The 14,369-nt window shown below is 50.5% G+C and overlaps 1 protein-coding gene across 1 annotated transcript in view; it reads right to left on the bottom strand.

Annotated features, from left to right (window-relative positions):
- Positions 1 to 990: 990 nt before the first annotated feature.
- The window catches only part of LOC119431642 (iroquois-class homeodomain protein IRX-6), a 181,632-nt gene continuing 168,253 nt past the window's right edge, over positions 991 to 14,369 (bottom strand). Inside the window, exons 5-7 of the mRNA XM_037699124.2 lie at positions 14,126 to 14,345; positions 7,378 to 8,166; positions 991 to 5,415 (exon numbers count right to left, since the gene is read on the bottom strand). Coding sequence (XP_037555052.1) covers positions 5,189 to 5,415; positions 7,378 to 8,166; positions 14,126 to 14,345 — 1,236 coding nt within the window. The 3' untranslated portion in view covers positions 991 to 5,188. The remainder of the gene's footprint in view (positions 5,416 to 7,377; positions 8,167 to 14,125; positions 14,346 to 14,369) is intronic.

Raw genomic sequence — 14,369 nt, 5'->3', positions numbered from 1 at the left:
GGTGGTTTTTCAGTGGCTTTTCAGTGGCTCAGTGGCTTTTCAGCGACACGAGGTCGCGGGGTCGAATCCCGACTGCGGCGGTCGCATTTCGACGGGGGCGAAATGCAAGGACGCTCGTGTCCCACACTACGGCGTGCCTTATAATCATATCGTGGTTTTGGCACGTAAAACCCCAGAATTTAATTTAGTTTAATATGGTTACATCGTGAGTGGATCCCATTCTTAATTAATTTTTTTAACTTTTTTTTTTCACAAGCGCGTCCCAAAACGTGACGCAGCACAAAAAAAAGTTGTACAAGAAAGGAATCGCACTTATGGCGCAAACATTCACGAAGCCGTCAATGCGAAGGCGCATTCTAGTTTATGCTGGCCTGTTCGTGTCTGTTTTTATGCTGGTGGTATAGCGAAATCAGCAACAAACGAAACGTCATTACCTGAGCACATGTGCAGTTTGCGCAGTGCGATGTCTCGCTCAGATACAGTTCTTTCAAGCGTAGTTTGAGGTCATTTCTTGGGTGCACGTGCTTCTCAAATGTTCGTGAAAACCCCCTGCAACACGCAAGCGATATCGCAGTGTGCAGAACGGCCGAACAGGGGCGCTCGAATAAAAGTTTCAGCCCTGCTAAACTGCCGTATGTCAGTCGTGCCGTAGTACGGTAATCCCCTGCCTTGTGCCTATTCCATTTTTTCGGATGCAAAGATTTACCGTAATAATACTCTTGTTTGAGCGATTTGGTCAGACGTGTTGGAACCAGAAATATATGGCGCTGTAATCCTCCCGTCGATGTGTTTTTCTTCGTACGCGATTTTTCTCGCCATATTCCTTGTTCCAGCACTTAATGCTAGGTCATTCGCTTTTCTGTTCCGGTATACGGCACAGCTATAGCTCTGTATTATGACGTTTCATTCGTTGCTGAATTTTTTTTTTTTTTTTTTTTTGAGCGATGACGTGATCTGTACGCAAAGAATGAATCACACAGAAAGGGCAGTTGAAAATTTTTTTTCTTTGTTTTTCCACATGTCTTGTTTTATTTCCATTTTTGCCACATATTTACACATGTCGTATAGCACGAAACAATATCTACAAGAAAGCGGCCACCTGCGCAACACGAGCTCACCGGCAGAGGCACGCGCTGCCTGCGTGGCCCCGTTGTCGAGGAATGGGCACGCGAGGCCTTGCCGGCGGGTCGCACGGTGCCCCGAGAGCCTTCACAAATCGTGTACACTGTCGCGTTTGATCACACTTATGTACAAATACACTTATACATATGCAGTAAACATGTGTCAACTGGAGGGGAGGAACGTATACAAGGTAGAACGTAGAAACGAGTGCGCGTCACACGTATTTCCCGCCCTTAAATGGTCGCCGCTGCTGGTTGCTATTGCTCCGGCCCACCGCCTGCTCGCCTTTGGAAATGGAAGACTTCCACTTAAATATCTCCTTTCTCTCTCTCTGCTGGAGTTCAAACAATGTACAGACCTTCTAAGCAGGGTGGACAGCCTCCTCCCCGCAGCTATAGTTCGTCCTAACGATTCGCTACATGACGTATTTACACTGTACCGCGAGAAAAAAAATTATTAAATACGCCCTCTCATATACTCGGGCCGGAACAACACAACAATTATTTTCCGTTTGTATTCCAGACCAATTTTCTCTGCCATTCGTCATAGGCTTGGGTGGCAACGCCCCTACACCATCAAGATCATCGCTGACGGCGCTCTGGATCGGCGCTCGGGATGACAAGAATGGGGTAGAAGCGAGCAAAAAGAATTGATGCATTGAAGCGGACTTGGTAATTCGCCTCATCATATCTATCCTTTACGTGCTTTCCGTATTATCGTTCTTTTGAATATCACGAGAAACAAAGAAAAAAAAAAAATAAAGGACAAGACACAGAGGACAAAGAATCTCTACCCCTCGCAGGCTCTGCTTTCCTCCAGTTGGAGAGGTGCACTTTCGAATCACATTTCACAAGAGTAACTGCACACTGCACAATCTCTACCAGCATAGCCGAAGTTAATAGACAATCAAAGTACACTCCGCAACGAAGGCCGCAGCCATGTGAGCATTTATTCAGTTCTTCGTCGTCCGTGCCTCTGCATTCGCCAGTTCCATCACAGACCCGCCGTGGTGGCTTAGCGGCTTTGGTGCCGCGCTGCTAAGCACGAGGTCGCGGGATCGAATCCCGGTCGCGGCGGCCGCCTTTCGATGGGGACGAAATGCAAAAAAAACGCCCGTGTTCTGTGCATTGGGGGCACATTAAAGGTCCCCTGCTGATCAAAATTAATCCGGAGTCCCGCACTACGGCATGCCTCACAATCAAATCGTGCTTTTGGCACGTAAACCCCCAGAATTCAATTCGAAACGAACAAGACAGTTGTGAACATGACCCACTGCGTCCAGTTCTTTGATTTCTGCAAGTTATGTACGGGGGTTGGGAGGGGGCGGGTGTTGTTTTGGGAGGGAAAGCACGACAATGTACATAAACTTTGCCCCAAGAGTGCACATCTACTTGATGGCAGAGATTCATTACGTAGGCACCAAGAGAAAAAAAAATAATAACCATGCTGTCCCAGCCATTTAAAATGAGATATGAACCGCGGAAGCTCCACTAAGATCGCCTTTCTCTGTTTGACCGCAATCATGTCACAGAATTTGCAGCGGCTATAAACAAGCCAGACAGACTTTTTCACGCGTAATTAACACATTCAGCTGTTAATGCAAAGGGATGTATCTGCTTCTGTCTAGTAGTTGTCCAATAAGGCTGTCATATATAGGCCGTCAGCTGTACAAGTTGCTGCAACCACCATTTAGGAGACTGCAAGGACATCTGCTGAACAAACACTAATCCAGGCTGTCTTTTTTTTTCCCTTATTTTTTGCAATCACGTTAACAACGAGCAGAATCTGTCCACGGACGTCTCTTCGCCATTAACGACCTGAACATGTTTAGTTGTCATTTCAAAACAAAACAATTCACATTTCAAATTCATTTCAAACAAACAATTCACAAAGCCGTTCGTTAATCACACCCTCAATCTTTTCTTTCTCTTTACCCAGCATATAAACATGGGAGGCAGGCAATATAAGAGATGCGACACCGCTTGTGTGGTATGCTTGCGTGATGTGTGCGTCCCAAGGAGATTCACCAGCACAGAAACACAATTCCACCCAGGATTATCCGACCACAACATCATACTGAGATTCCATGAATACAGTAACCCTCGTCAAATACACAAGATATTAGTTATATTTGTTCAAGAACTTCGGCCATATTTGTAGACGTCGCTAAACACCGCCACATGCGCGTTTCTCGCAGCGGTATACATAGTTTTTGTCTCATTGTGCATAGCTTGCACAGAGTGGGCATTTACTATGTCGCTCTATCTCTTAATTCACAGAAACGATTCCGATAAGAGCTATAAAAACGTATTGTTACACGTATACTAATGTTGGGGTCTGCCATGTCTCACCTTATTTAAACAAAATAAAACTGTATTACCTATGCAACTTTAACAGTTTATATAGCGTATATTTTCTTCTCTCTTCTCCCTATCGTTTAACCCGCCACAATGACTTACCGGCTATGGTGTTGCGCTGCTAATCACGGGGTCGAATGATCAAATACCGGCCGCGGCGGCCGCAAATAGATGGGGGCGGAATGCTAGAACGCCCATGTCCCGTGCATTGACGCACGTTAAAGATAACCTGGTGGTCAAAATTAATCCGCAGTCACCCGCTACGGCGTGCCTCAGAATCAAATTGTGGTTATGGCATGTAAAACCTCAGAATTCAATTCCCCTATTGTTTAATATCTAACCACTACAAACCTCTAAACTCCGCTCAATACAACAACCCTCATACCAGGTGCCAGCGCCCAGCTAGAGAGAGTTAAGGTGCGGTCTTATTCCCTTTTCTCACCAAACAACCAATAATCAATTGAGTTCACTATACGAAAACGAGAAACCACACATTTGCCGCGGTGCGTCTACGTGGTATTTCTTTGCAAAGGCAGTTATTGTCTGCTCCAAATGTCGCACTAAACTTCGTAAGATAAAAACAAGCCCACTTACTGTAACACACATTACAGCATTCGTTTATTGTTCTCGCGCTATGGCTCTCGTCACGTCATGTATCCACCTAATCTTTGCTAGAAAAACAACGGTCGACTGAACTAGTGTCTTGCACAAAATAAATTAATTGGCACAGCTACTGAAACATTTTATATTGAATATAAACAAGAACAGCAAGTTCACGTTTCATTTCCGGTGTGGTAAAACCAAATTGTCCGACCTTTACTACAGTAAAAGGAGAGTGACTGTGCCGTGAAACAGTGGCATGATACTTGGGAAGTTTTGCAAAAAGAAAAAGAAAAGAAAAACGCTCAACAGCCCTCATTTTGTAAAAGGGATTCTTCTCTATACAAACAAATTGAAATTAGACGCGAAATACTGTGTATACGCCACACTACTCAAGCATTCGCTTACCAGTGCACGGGTGAGTAAAGACGTGTTTGTACGCTCATACGTCGACCTGTAAGAACAATGCAAACATAACGTCTTACTTAAGCGCTACAAGTGGCCTGAATGCTATCGAATTCCACCTTTAGCCCCTTGCTTAAATAAGCGATGACAGCACATATTTCCTTCTTGCATATCACGCATTCACGCACAGCTTTTCATATAAGACCCCCCCTCCCTCGATGTTACTCTTTGTTCTCGACAAAGAGGAACTATGAGAAACTGCGGCAAGGACCTTGATGGAGTCATCACAGAGGTCATTTTCCTGCCTGCAACGCACCGCGATCTGTTTCCTTCGAGCCACCCTGAGACATCAGTCCGTAGCTAGGAGGCGCTGAATGATTTGTGTAAATGCTGTCTCAGTGCAACCGAGAATTCATACCACCGTGCGAACCGAGAAAAATAAAGCGAGATGTCACCGGCCAAAGCAGTTCCGACGGCATTCTGATGCACCGCCGTCATCTACACCGTATGAGAAGTGACACTCTAGTCCGAATGGCGATGGACAAGTGTACGACAGTGGGAGGCGGTCGCGTCGGCCCTCGTCCTCGATGCCAAGGTCGACGCTCCCCCCTGGGTGCGGAGGGGAGGGAAGGGGCGACATCTTCTTCGGGCCGAAGCCCCCGGAGTCCACTTTCACACACGGCTAGTGCCAGCGCGATCACAGCTCAGGGCAGGCCGTCGGCCATGGCGCCGGGCACCGCGGCCGCGGGGCCGTAGTGCTGCGGCGGCGCGAACTCGTCCTCCGAGGACGACGAGCGGGAAGAGGAAGAGGCTCCGTCGGCGCAGGGACTTCCGGCAGCGGCGGCCATGATGGCGGCGGGTGCCGATGACGCGTAGCCCCCAGCGGCCCGGTAGATGGGGCCTCCGGCGCACGACGACGACGACTTGTCAACTGGAACACGGAAAAGGTGGAGACGAATTAGGGACATGATTAAAGGCAAAAAGCGCGCCGCCGGCGCGCGGGGAAACCTGATGAGGCGAGGCGGGCCCAGCCGGGCCCCCCATTTCTTCCGGCCTTTTCCTGACAATCGATGGAAATGAAGAGCCCCAGAGACGAAAAGGTGGGTGTCGCTGCAAACCAATCCGTCTGTCCTGGAATAATTTTTATGCCGTCCGGAATTCAATCTGCATTAATTGAGGAGGGACCTCCTCGCTCTCCTCCGGAACTCGCGCTGAGCGCCGTCCCGTTTATATTAAAAAATATTTGCCGCGGCTGGTTTTGCGGTCGCGGGCTCTCCCCTTCTGGCGGTTGGTGTTTGGAGGGGGGGGGGGGGGGGGGGGGGGGGGGGTCTGATCGGGGCCGCTTTTCTCGGCGGGGATGCTTTGGCGGCTCTCGCTGGCTGCCTTCGCGTTCGGTGCTTGACCGAGGCTGTTGGACGCCACGCGCTCCATTCCCCTCTAACCCCGAACCTCGGCGCGCCGAGCGACTGCGGCTGCTTTTGCGGCGGCATCAAATGGGACTGCTTGCGCAGCTGCTCATTGCCCTGCTTAGGTGGTTCTCACTCCGGTTTCGCTTTCTTTCTTTCTTTTCCAGAAATGCATTCCATCTCTGCGTCGGTCTTTGTCTTTGCTGGTGGCAGTGCCGCTGGCATTGGTTCATTTGTCAAACGACGATGGATGCTAGGATTAAGCGTTTTTAATAAACTACGAACGTTCTTTTTACTTCTTCTCATGTTGGAGTCGTTCTCATACTGCAAGCAACGCTAATACTTTGGGATTATCGTTTAGAGCGATAGGAAAACAGTAAGAATGACATCACTGCCAGGAAATAAAAATAAATAACTTGCTTCACCACAATTTCGTTTCATGGTTTTCGCATTTCATTTCCGATTGCTGAAAACTGGGTAGGATGACTTCTTTTATGTACATGCAGTTTGGTTTATGAGAACGTACATATGCATATCAAGGAAGTATATGTCTGCTTTACTATGCGGGAGAGATAAGGGTAGGGAGGCTAACCAAAGAAGGAATGTAAGGATATTAACCAAATAGAAAACTGGGCGAGTTGGCGTTTATTGCACACATGTGATCATGCGAGAGAAAAAAAAATCTTATCACAAGGCGACCCCCTTTCCCCCTCCTCCCAGCGGAAAAGGTTAATGGGATAAAAGGAAAAACATAAAAGAACGAATGGTCTAGAGAGCGAGTTCCATTTGTGCGTACATGCAGGGGTACCCATCACGCCAACTTAGGGCTACTGAGGCCAGTGTACTTCAGAAGTTGCAGCAATGCCTGCGTCGCTTTCTCAGCATGCGACGCATGAGACCACTGCTGTAGAATCGTCGAAAATTGCCTACAGCCCAGTCGGTTTAGCACACACCGAAGAAGGTCGCACTTCTTCGAACCAGGACGAAAGCTGTTCGATTGTCTCCTCGCCGCTGTAGCAGTTGCACATAAATATGTCTGCATTCCAATGAGGAATAGGTAAGCTTTCGTAAAAGCCATCGCTAGCCAGAGGCGGCACAGTAAGGTTACATTGCAGTGGGAATGGTGTCACGCGTGGTGAAACCGTTTAAAAATAGAGGTTCAAGTCATTTTTCTCGTATAAGCTCTTCACGAATAAACGGACCGTCAAACTAGTTTTTATTCTTAGCTTGATACGTGTAAAGCGGATGCTATTTTCACCTTTGTACTTACAGACAGTGTATGTCTCTAGCATCTGGATGACCTCTCTAGCGAGAAAAATAAACATATATTACGTAAGTATGTAAAATAGACGAGGGGTAGACTTGCGATTAAGTCATAACATCAACGGAAAGGGGATCAACGTATGCCAATGATTCCGGAGAATGAATCGATTAAAATGCTTCTGATATGACGCATGGCGAAGTTCCAACGCACTGCGCCTACTCACCTCCCATGTGCGAGTGCGGCGCGGAGGCCGACGCCTGGCCCAGGTAGAGGTGCGAGGCGGAGCTCTGGCCCTGGAAGTAGCCGCCGGAGCCCAGGTGGAAAGGAAGCGAGGAGGATCCAGTGGCGCCCATCTTGGCGTTGGGGGGCGTCTGCGGCGGCGTGTCCGTCTGTGGCGCGGCTCCTCCGGGACTGAATCCATTGCTGCCGTAACTGGCGAAGTGAGCCGCCGCAGCCGCCGCAGCTGCTGAAGTGGGCGTGTTTCCACCGCCGGCCCGATGGTGGTATCCCCCGGAAAACCAGCCCAGTACCGAGCCGTGGCTGGCGGCGCCTCCTGCAGTATCCTTGGGCTGCCCACCGCTGGCCGGAGGCCCCTGCGCTTGGCCCGAGCACGGCAGCGGTGGAGGGGGACTCTTGCTCGTCGCGGTGTCAGCCAGCGACCAGATCTTGGGCTTGTTGTGCGCGCTGTCGGCGCCCGACGAGTCGTCCGCGGCGTTCGGTGACGACTTGGACATAAGAGATTCGAGGCCCTGGAGGTCTGGCGACGGGCTGTCCGAGGATGCCGCCGGTGTGTATCCCGTGAGTGAGTTTGGTGGCGCCAGAGACATGATGCCGTTGAGGATTGGGGACCGAGACGTGCCCCCGAGGGCGTACGGGTTCGCCGAGTGGCCGTAGCTGTGCCGCTGCTGGTGGAGATCTGAGCCAGCGTTGGCCCGGTGTGGCTGGGAAGACTGCATCTCGGAAGTCTCGTGGTCCACCTCCGCCGATGTCTGGGGCGGTCGTAACGTGCTTTCTGGAAAGCCCACACAAGTACCACGCTGTAGCGTTTAGACTGTGTAAACTCATCAAAGCGCAGTCTCGTAATTCTACGCAGCGTTTATGCGATAGGCACGGGTACTGATAACTTTAATGGGACACTCAAGTTTTTTACTACTTTAATACTGGCAAAATACGCCGCCTCTTCTCCAAAAAATATGATACTATTTATTAACAAGAACTGTCAAGATACCGTCACGGGCGATGAACACGGCGTTTGCTAGGGCCTTTTTCCTGGCTTTTGGAGCCAGAAAACTCGTTTGGTGTCTAAAAATGACTCCTACAATTGTGCTTTGCTGGATTGACTTTTTGAAGGGGACGCAACGATGTGGTATTCATCTGAAGTCGTAGTCGGAAGACGACAGTCGCCTACGCGATGGTATTGTCGTTGCTGTGTCGACGGCTAAGTTGGAGCCACTGGCTGACGTTGGGTTGGTGTGTGGAGTGTACGCGACATCACATTTCTCTCATTTCATGAGTCAAACTCATAAAGAAGTTGTTGATAAGGCAGACGTAATCTCGCCTGTTGTTTACCTCTGCATTCTAATGGCACGATGCTGCAAGGAAAGGCAATTGTGGTGCACAAACGCTAAAGAAGCCTCTTTGAAAACTCCCCGAAATATATTTAAAAGTTATGCTTGAATGAAAACACAATACATGTGTAGCACGAATAGCGAAAGAAAGAGCGGACGTGGTATGCTACGTCCTGCTTTTTTAGTTAGAGTGACACGTATACCTACGGCGGTTGTTCTAAACTGTCCAGAGTATTCTTCTCGTATTTTTTTCGAAGCAGCGAAAACACCGTCTTCTTTATCCACGAAAGCAGTAAAGATTCACTCTTGCATGAATGGAAACGACATTTTGATGTGTGCTATTTGGTTCATTTTAGACCTTTGTAGATGAAACAGAGCGAAATGTTGATGTAAAAATGGAGTTCAATTTGTAGTCAGCGCTCTGCCTGTCTTCTGCTCCATTTTTCCGCCAACAGTACACGCTGCTTCAACTACGAAGGTCGAAGGGAAACGACAACTGACGTTAACGCCAGCATGTGCACCCTCCTTTTTTCAATCTAGATATTTTAAATTGTCTTTGAACACGGAACAAAACCAAGGAAGTATGCCTTAATTTCACGGAGCATTGCTTTGTCCCAGACGATTTTGTCCGCTCGCCAAACTCCATGGTCCTTGATATACGGCACATGTATTATATTGCATATGGAAAAGATCGTCAACTGACTGCGTTTATTGTGGTACGCAGTCTTGCAAAATGATATCTTACCAAGAAACGCAGTTATCAACTAGGATTTTATTGATATATGAAAACGACCTATTTGGGAATAGCTTCAGCAAATGTCAGCTACAGGGTAATAAACCTCTAGGTTCCTGTACAGTTCATTTGAATTGGTGACCCATAAATGTTATATATATATATATATATATATATATATATATATATATATATATATATATATATATATACCAGGAGATCGCAGAATACAACAAACACCCGTGTTAATGCCAAGAAAACAACAGCGCGGAACAGGTAATAGCGGCGTCACCAGCAGCGGTGTCGTTTCGCGAAGGGACCTCTGGGGCCCACTGCATTTGCTGAAACCCTCGTCCGCCGAGCCTGCAGCGGATACCCAGCGGGACCATCAGTGCCGTATAAATCTCGATCCGACACCGTCAGCCTATATCCCGTGCTGGCCAGTTTACGTGCTTGCGCTGGTCGTTCGATCGTTGGTGGGGCAGAGGGGAGAAGTGGGGCGAACGAGAGCCACTATACGCTTTCCCACTTGACAAAACGGGAGCCTAAATACAACATTATCCCAGCGCGCGTCCCCTCTCCGGTCTGCACACTGCAGCCTCGCTGGTTTTGGTGCGCCTCTTTTCGGGCCACCACATTCGCAACATCTGCCGACAGGTCCTGCGTCGGGCTCTAGTCCTCTCCGGGGTGGAGAGGGTGGCTTCCGAATTCCTTGCCGGCTCGGAGTTAAAAGCTTGCTCGATCCCGAGTTCACCTTTAATTTGCGCGCGGGGACGGCGGGGCCCATCTCGAGAGGCCCCAATTTCGGCGGTGGCCGGCTCGTTTGATAGATGAAGCCAAGAGGGTCGGCTGGGGGACTCCCGGGGAGCGCTTTGTTTGCGCGCGCCGCTCGCTTCCCGGGAGAGACGACTGCGCGACGCGTCGCGGCCGCACACTGCGCTCGAAACGCCGAGCACCGGCGAGATGGCGTCGCGATAGCGGGAAGCGAGCCTTCCATTGAGAATATCACCGTTTTATTTAGTTTTGATAGGGAGCGGCAACCCTTCGCGAACGAACGCAGCGGGGGGAGGCCCGCGCGCGAGGAGAACATTATGATGTGTTTACTAGGTGTGTTTTGTTGCGCGCGTGCCTGCGTCACGCTGCTCGCCTTTCCGTCGGCCCAGTGCACGCCTGTTTGTTGTGCTCCCGATGGCGCTTATTTATGGCTCCGTCGCTTAAGCGAGTCCTCTAGGGGGGAGGGGAGGAAGAGAGGGGGGGGGGGGGAGGAGAAGGGGGTGGACGTGCGTCGCGTGCTGCCTGGATGGCGCTCTTGCGCGCGCGCGACGCGGCCACGGGTGTCGCTCGCGTCAAAACCACCTGGCTGCTGCGTTGGTGCAGGCAGTTCGGTCGTCGCGGTGCGGCCTCCGCGTCTGACTCACTGCCTTTGTTTCGAATCAGGTAGACGAGCCAGTGACGACCATGCACAATCTTCGCTTTCGAGGCGGAATCCGACAGCAGCTCTCTGAACGACATGCAAGGCTATACTTGGCATCGCATCTATTTGGAGAGTTTGAGGTAGGGGAGTTGTGACAGCAAATAGCAAACAATTTGGTTTGTATGAAAGAAAACGAGATGGTTCATCCGCCTGGAGAGTAGCACGAAGCTACAAAGGAAACCAATAAGGATTTTACAGAAAGCTTCGCAGTTAAACAAAAATTATTCCTGGCCCGGAGATCGAAACCGGCACCGGCGTCTTTCTGAGGCGTAGCCAGGTGGCTAGCAGATTGCTGAGCGACGCCGAATAAAGCGACAACTCGAACGGAAGTGTACCCGCGCTGCGAGTTGACTGTCCCTTTCATTTCCGCAGAAATTATTTGCCAATTAGCTCGTACCATTTAAAAATCAATAAAAATATATCCGAGAGAAAAATCTAAACCATAACATTTTTGTTATTTTTGAAATGATTTTTATACGAAGAACGGAGCTCCTGGTGTGACGAGCATTCGTCTGGAAATGCCAAGCAACCCAGGGAACTGCGCCACCAAGCATTGGGCGCTTTTGTTCACTTATTTTCTTGTGCCGTGTACACGAAGACGTACAACATTCCGGGTGACAAATCCCGGCAGCCCAAAGGCCCGAGTGACGGGGCTTGGTGAGAAAGACCGAAGAAGTCAAAATAGCTAAGCGACGCTCATCTCGGATCGGATGTTCTTCCCTCCCTTTCACCCCTCGGCGGGTGCACGTGGTGTATGGCTCGCGCAGACGTGCGGCCCATGTCCCTCCATCATTGTGGCCCCTGTACACGCTCGGCTACCTAGCTTTTTTTTTTTGTTGTTGTTGTTACTTTTTTGCCGCGCTGCTCGGCTCTTGCCATGTCCACTGCGGCAGCCTCGCGTGTTTTAGTACCGAAAGGATTGCGTGTCCGTCTGAGAGTGACTTGCTTGTTTTATTTAGGCCATTTCGCTCCCTGGCTGTCTTTTTGGCTAATGAATTTGACAGCCACACCCAGGGCGTCCATTTCGGTAGGGAAGGTAGCTGCTGATATCGGGTCGCAAGGCTCGCCCCCCCCCCCCCCCCCCCCCTCCTCTCTCCTCATTCCCCCCACAGCCCGTGATTCGTTGACACAGCAGTGGCTACCGTCGCCTCGAGGATCGCGATAACGGCGTGGCCGCGGATTTGGTGCGCGCTGGTATGGAGACGGGAGAAAGAAAAGAGAACTCGAGACTCGGGGATGAATCTGCCGCGCCAAACACACAAAAGCGTGTCTATCGGCCTGCGCAGCGTGTTGCTCGCATATGCATAATTTCGCACGGACAATCGGAACCGGTTTGGCAGCTCCGTGGCCGGTCCGAACGTTTCTCAGGCTTCCTTCAGCTGCAATCAGTGTCTGAGCGACTGTGGGATATCTTATTGGACCCAGCGGCGCTCCGCGTCCGGCGGCCCGCAAACCTACCCGTGATGCAACTTGGCGGGTATCGTGACGGCCGAACTCGGGCCAACGACGGGCGCGCTACAAACTGCAACATGGGCTGATTAGGGCCAGCTTTGCGCCACTGCTCCCGCACAATCGGTCTACGGTGCGACCATGCACGCTTCCGCCGCCTTGGAATGCAAGCGCACAGGGGGCACTCGAAATGCGTTGCCGATTAAATGCCTGGCACACGGGCACAGATAGCTCTGCCCCGAGCGACTCACTCGCCAGGGCTCCCCCGGTGCTACTGCCATCACCGCGCAAATGCGTGCGGGTCACTGCGTGATAAAGGCGCCTTTTCACGGGAGGGATGATCCCTCAGCGGTGGCCACTGCCTGCCGCGCTGGCCTCCTCTCCGGCGTAGGTTGAATAATTTCACGGGCACACAGCCCGATAAGGGTCGCTCTCCGCCCCTCCTCCGAACGCCCGCGCATCCCCGCGCTGGCGCCTGTACGAATGCGCAAGTGCGTCCTACACGCGAGAGGTGTTGGCGCAGATTAAGAGGAAAAGCAGGATTGTGTGGTATTGCCTTCGGCGCGGCTTCGGTCGCGAATCATTTCTAATCACGAGCGAAGCAAGGGCGCAGATGCACAAAAGAAGAAACGCTGTGCGCCGCCTCGCCTATATGCCTGCGTGTAACGCCGTGTGGCAAGCACCGAAGGTTTACGGGCTTTGTGAGCTAATGAGATGGCGGCGAGGAGACAGCTGACAGCGCGGCCCGAATGGACAGCGCTGCGGCGAATGAGCGGCGAGAAAGGGGCAGGAATGTTCCCGACGTCTTGATCAAGGCACTGTCTGCTAGCGCCGTGTTCTATCGGCAATCGAACGGCGAGATACAGCTTGGGAAGGCACGGATTTTCCTGTGATGTTAGCGGGGAAGATTCTGTTAAAAGTGAGTCCTCAATGTTAATTAAATAATTACCTATTAAACCAACACGAGAGATAACACTGCGATCAAGACGTGTTCGATCGATGTGTTTGTGAATAAACGACGGCAAACATCTGGTCGTACTTTGAAAAGATTATTTTCCTCCTACTCTGTTATATTCGTATCACCCGTGCCGCCAAGTTGCCAATCCCAGCGATATCCGGGTAGCTGCTGCGTGCGAATCAGAAACGAACACTAAGAAAATGGGACAATTTAAAGGATCGTTACAAAATACGGCTCCAGGCATGGCTTGCAAATCATTTACTTAACAAGAAAGCCACTCTGAACAATCAGAGAGCAAAGTAACGGGAACCGTATACGCAAAGAAGTTCTTACGCTATAATTATTCGTACAAGCAAATGCCAGCCGATCCTGATGCTGGACATATCTAATACGGCCGAATAATGGCAAACAACCCTTAGGAAGGAAATGCTTCCTGAATTCGGCCCCTGTTGCTCTCACTTTCGTTCGGTGCGTCTGCTGTGATGCACACCTCGATAGCCCCTGTTGCGCTGCTGAGTCTCGCTTCCTAACAATCAGCTAACGAAGTTGAGAAACACGAATCACTTTTGATTAGCACGTTTCGGTTTGCTACGATACTACGAACAAAGACACTCTGGGAATTTGTCTTCTTTGGACAATGGAGCGTTATTTGATAGCTTTGTTTGCCATAGGAAAAATTCGACGTATTCGACTTCGGTAGGCCGAGGTTGGAGTGTATTTCTTAAACAGAATGTAAACATCGGGTCCCTCAAACTTGGTGGATGTAGAACAGCGAACGGCAAAACTCACCCCGGGAACGCTGCAGTGCGGACAAACTGCAGTAGGACCTGGTCGAATCGCTGCGACGCATGGGGTCTTGAACGCTGGCTGTGCGCTCGTCCAGGGTGTCCTCGTCGTCCTTCTTGTCCTCGGCGCCCGAGTCGTCGGCATCGGCTTTGTTGCGCGGCTCCCAGGTCATCTTATTCTCCTTCTTGAGCCGGCGTCGCGCGTTTGCGAACCACGTGGACACCTGAGGTCAAATAGCACAATATGT

The sequence above is a fragment of the Dermacentor silvarum genome, chromosome 1 (assembly GCF_013339745.2).
Source record: "Dermacentor silvarum isolate Dsil-2018 chromosome 1, BIME_Dsil_1.4, whole genome shotgun sequence".
In the NCBI taxonomy this organism is placed as follows: Eukaryota; Metazoa; Arthropoda; class Arachnida; order Ixodida; family Ixodidae; genus Dermacentor; species Dermacentor silvarum.
This window is presented reverse-complemented; position numbering and strand designations above follow the sequence as displayed.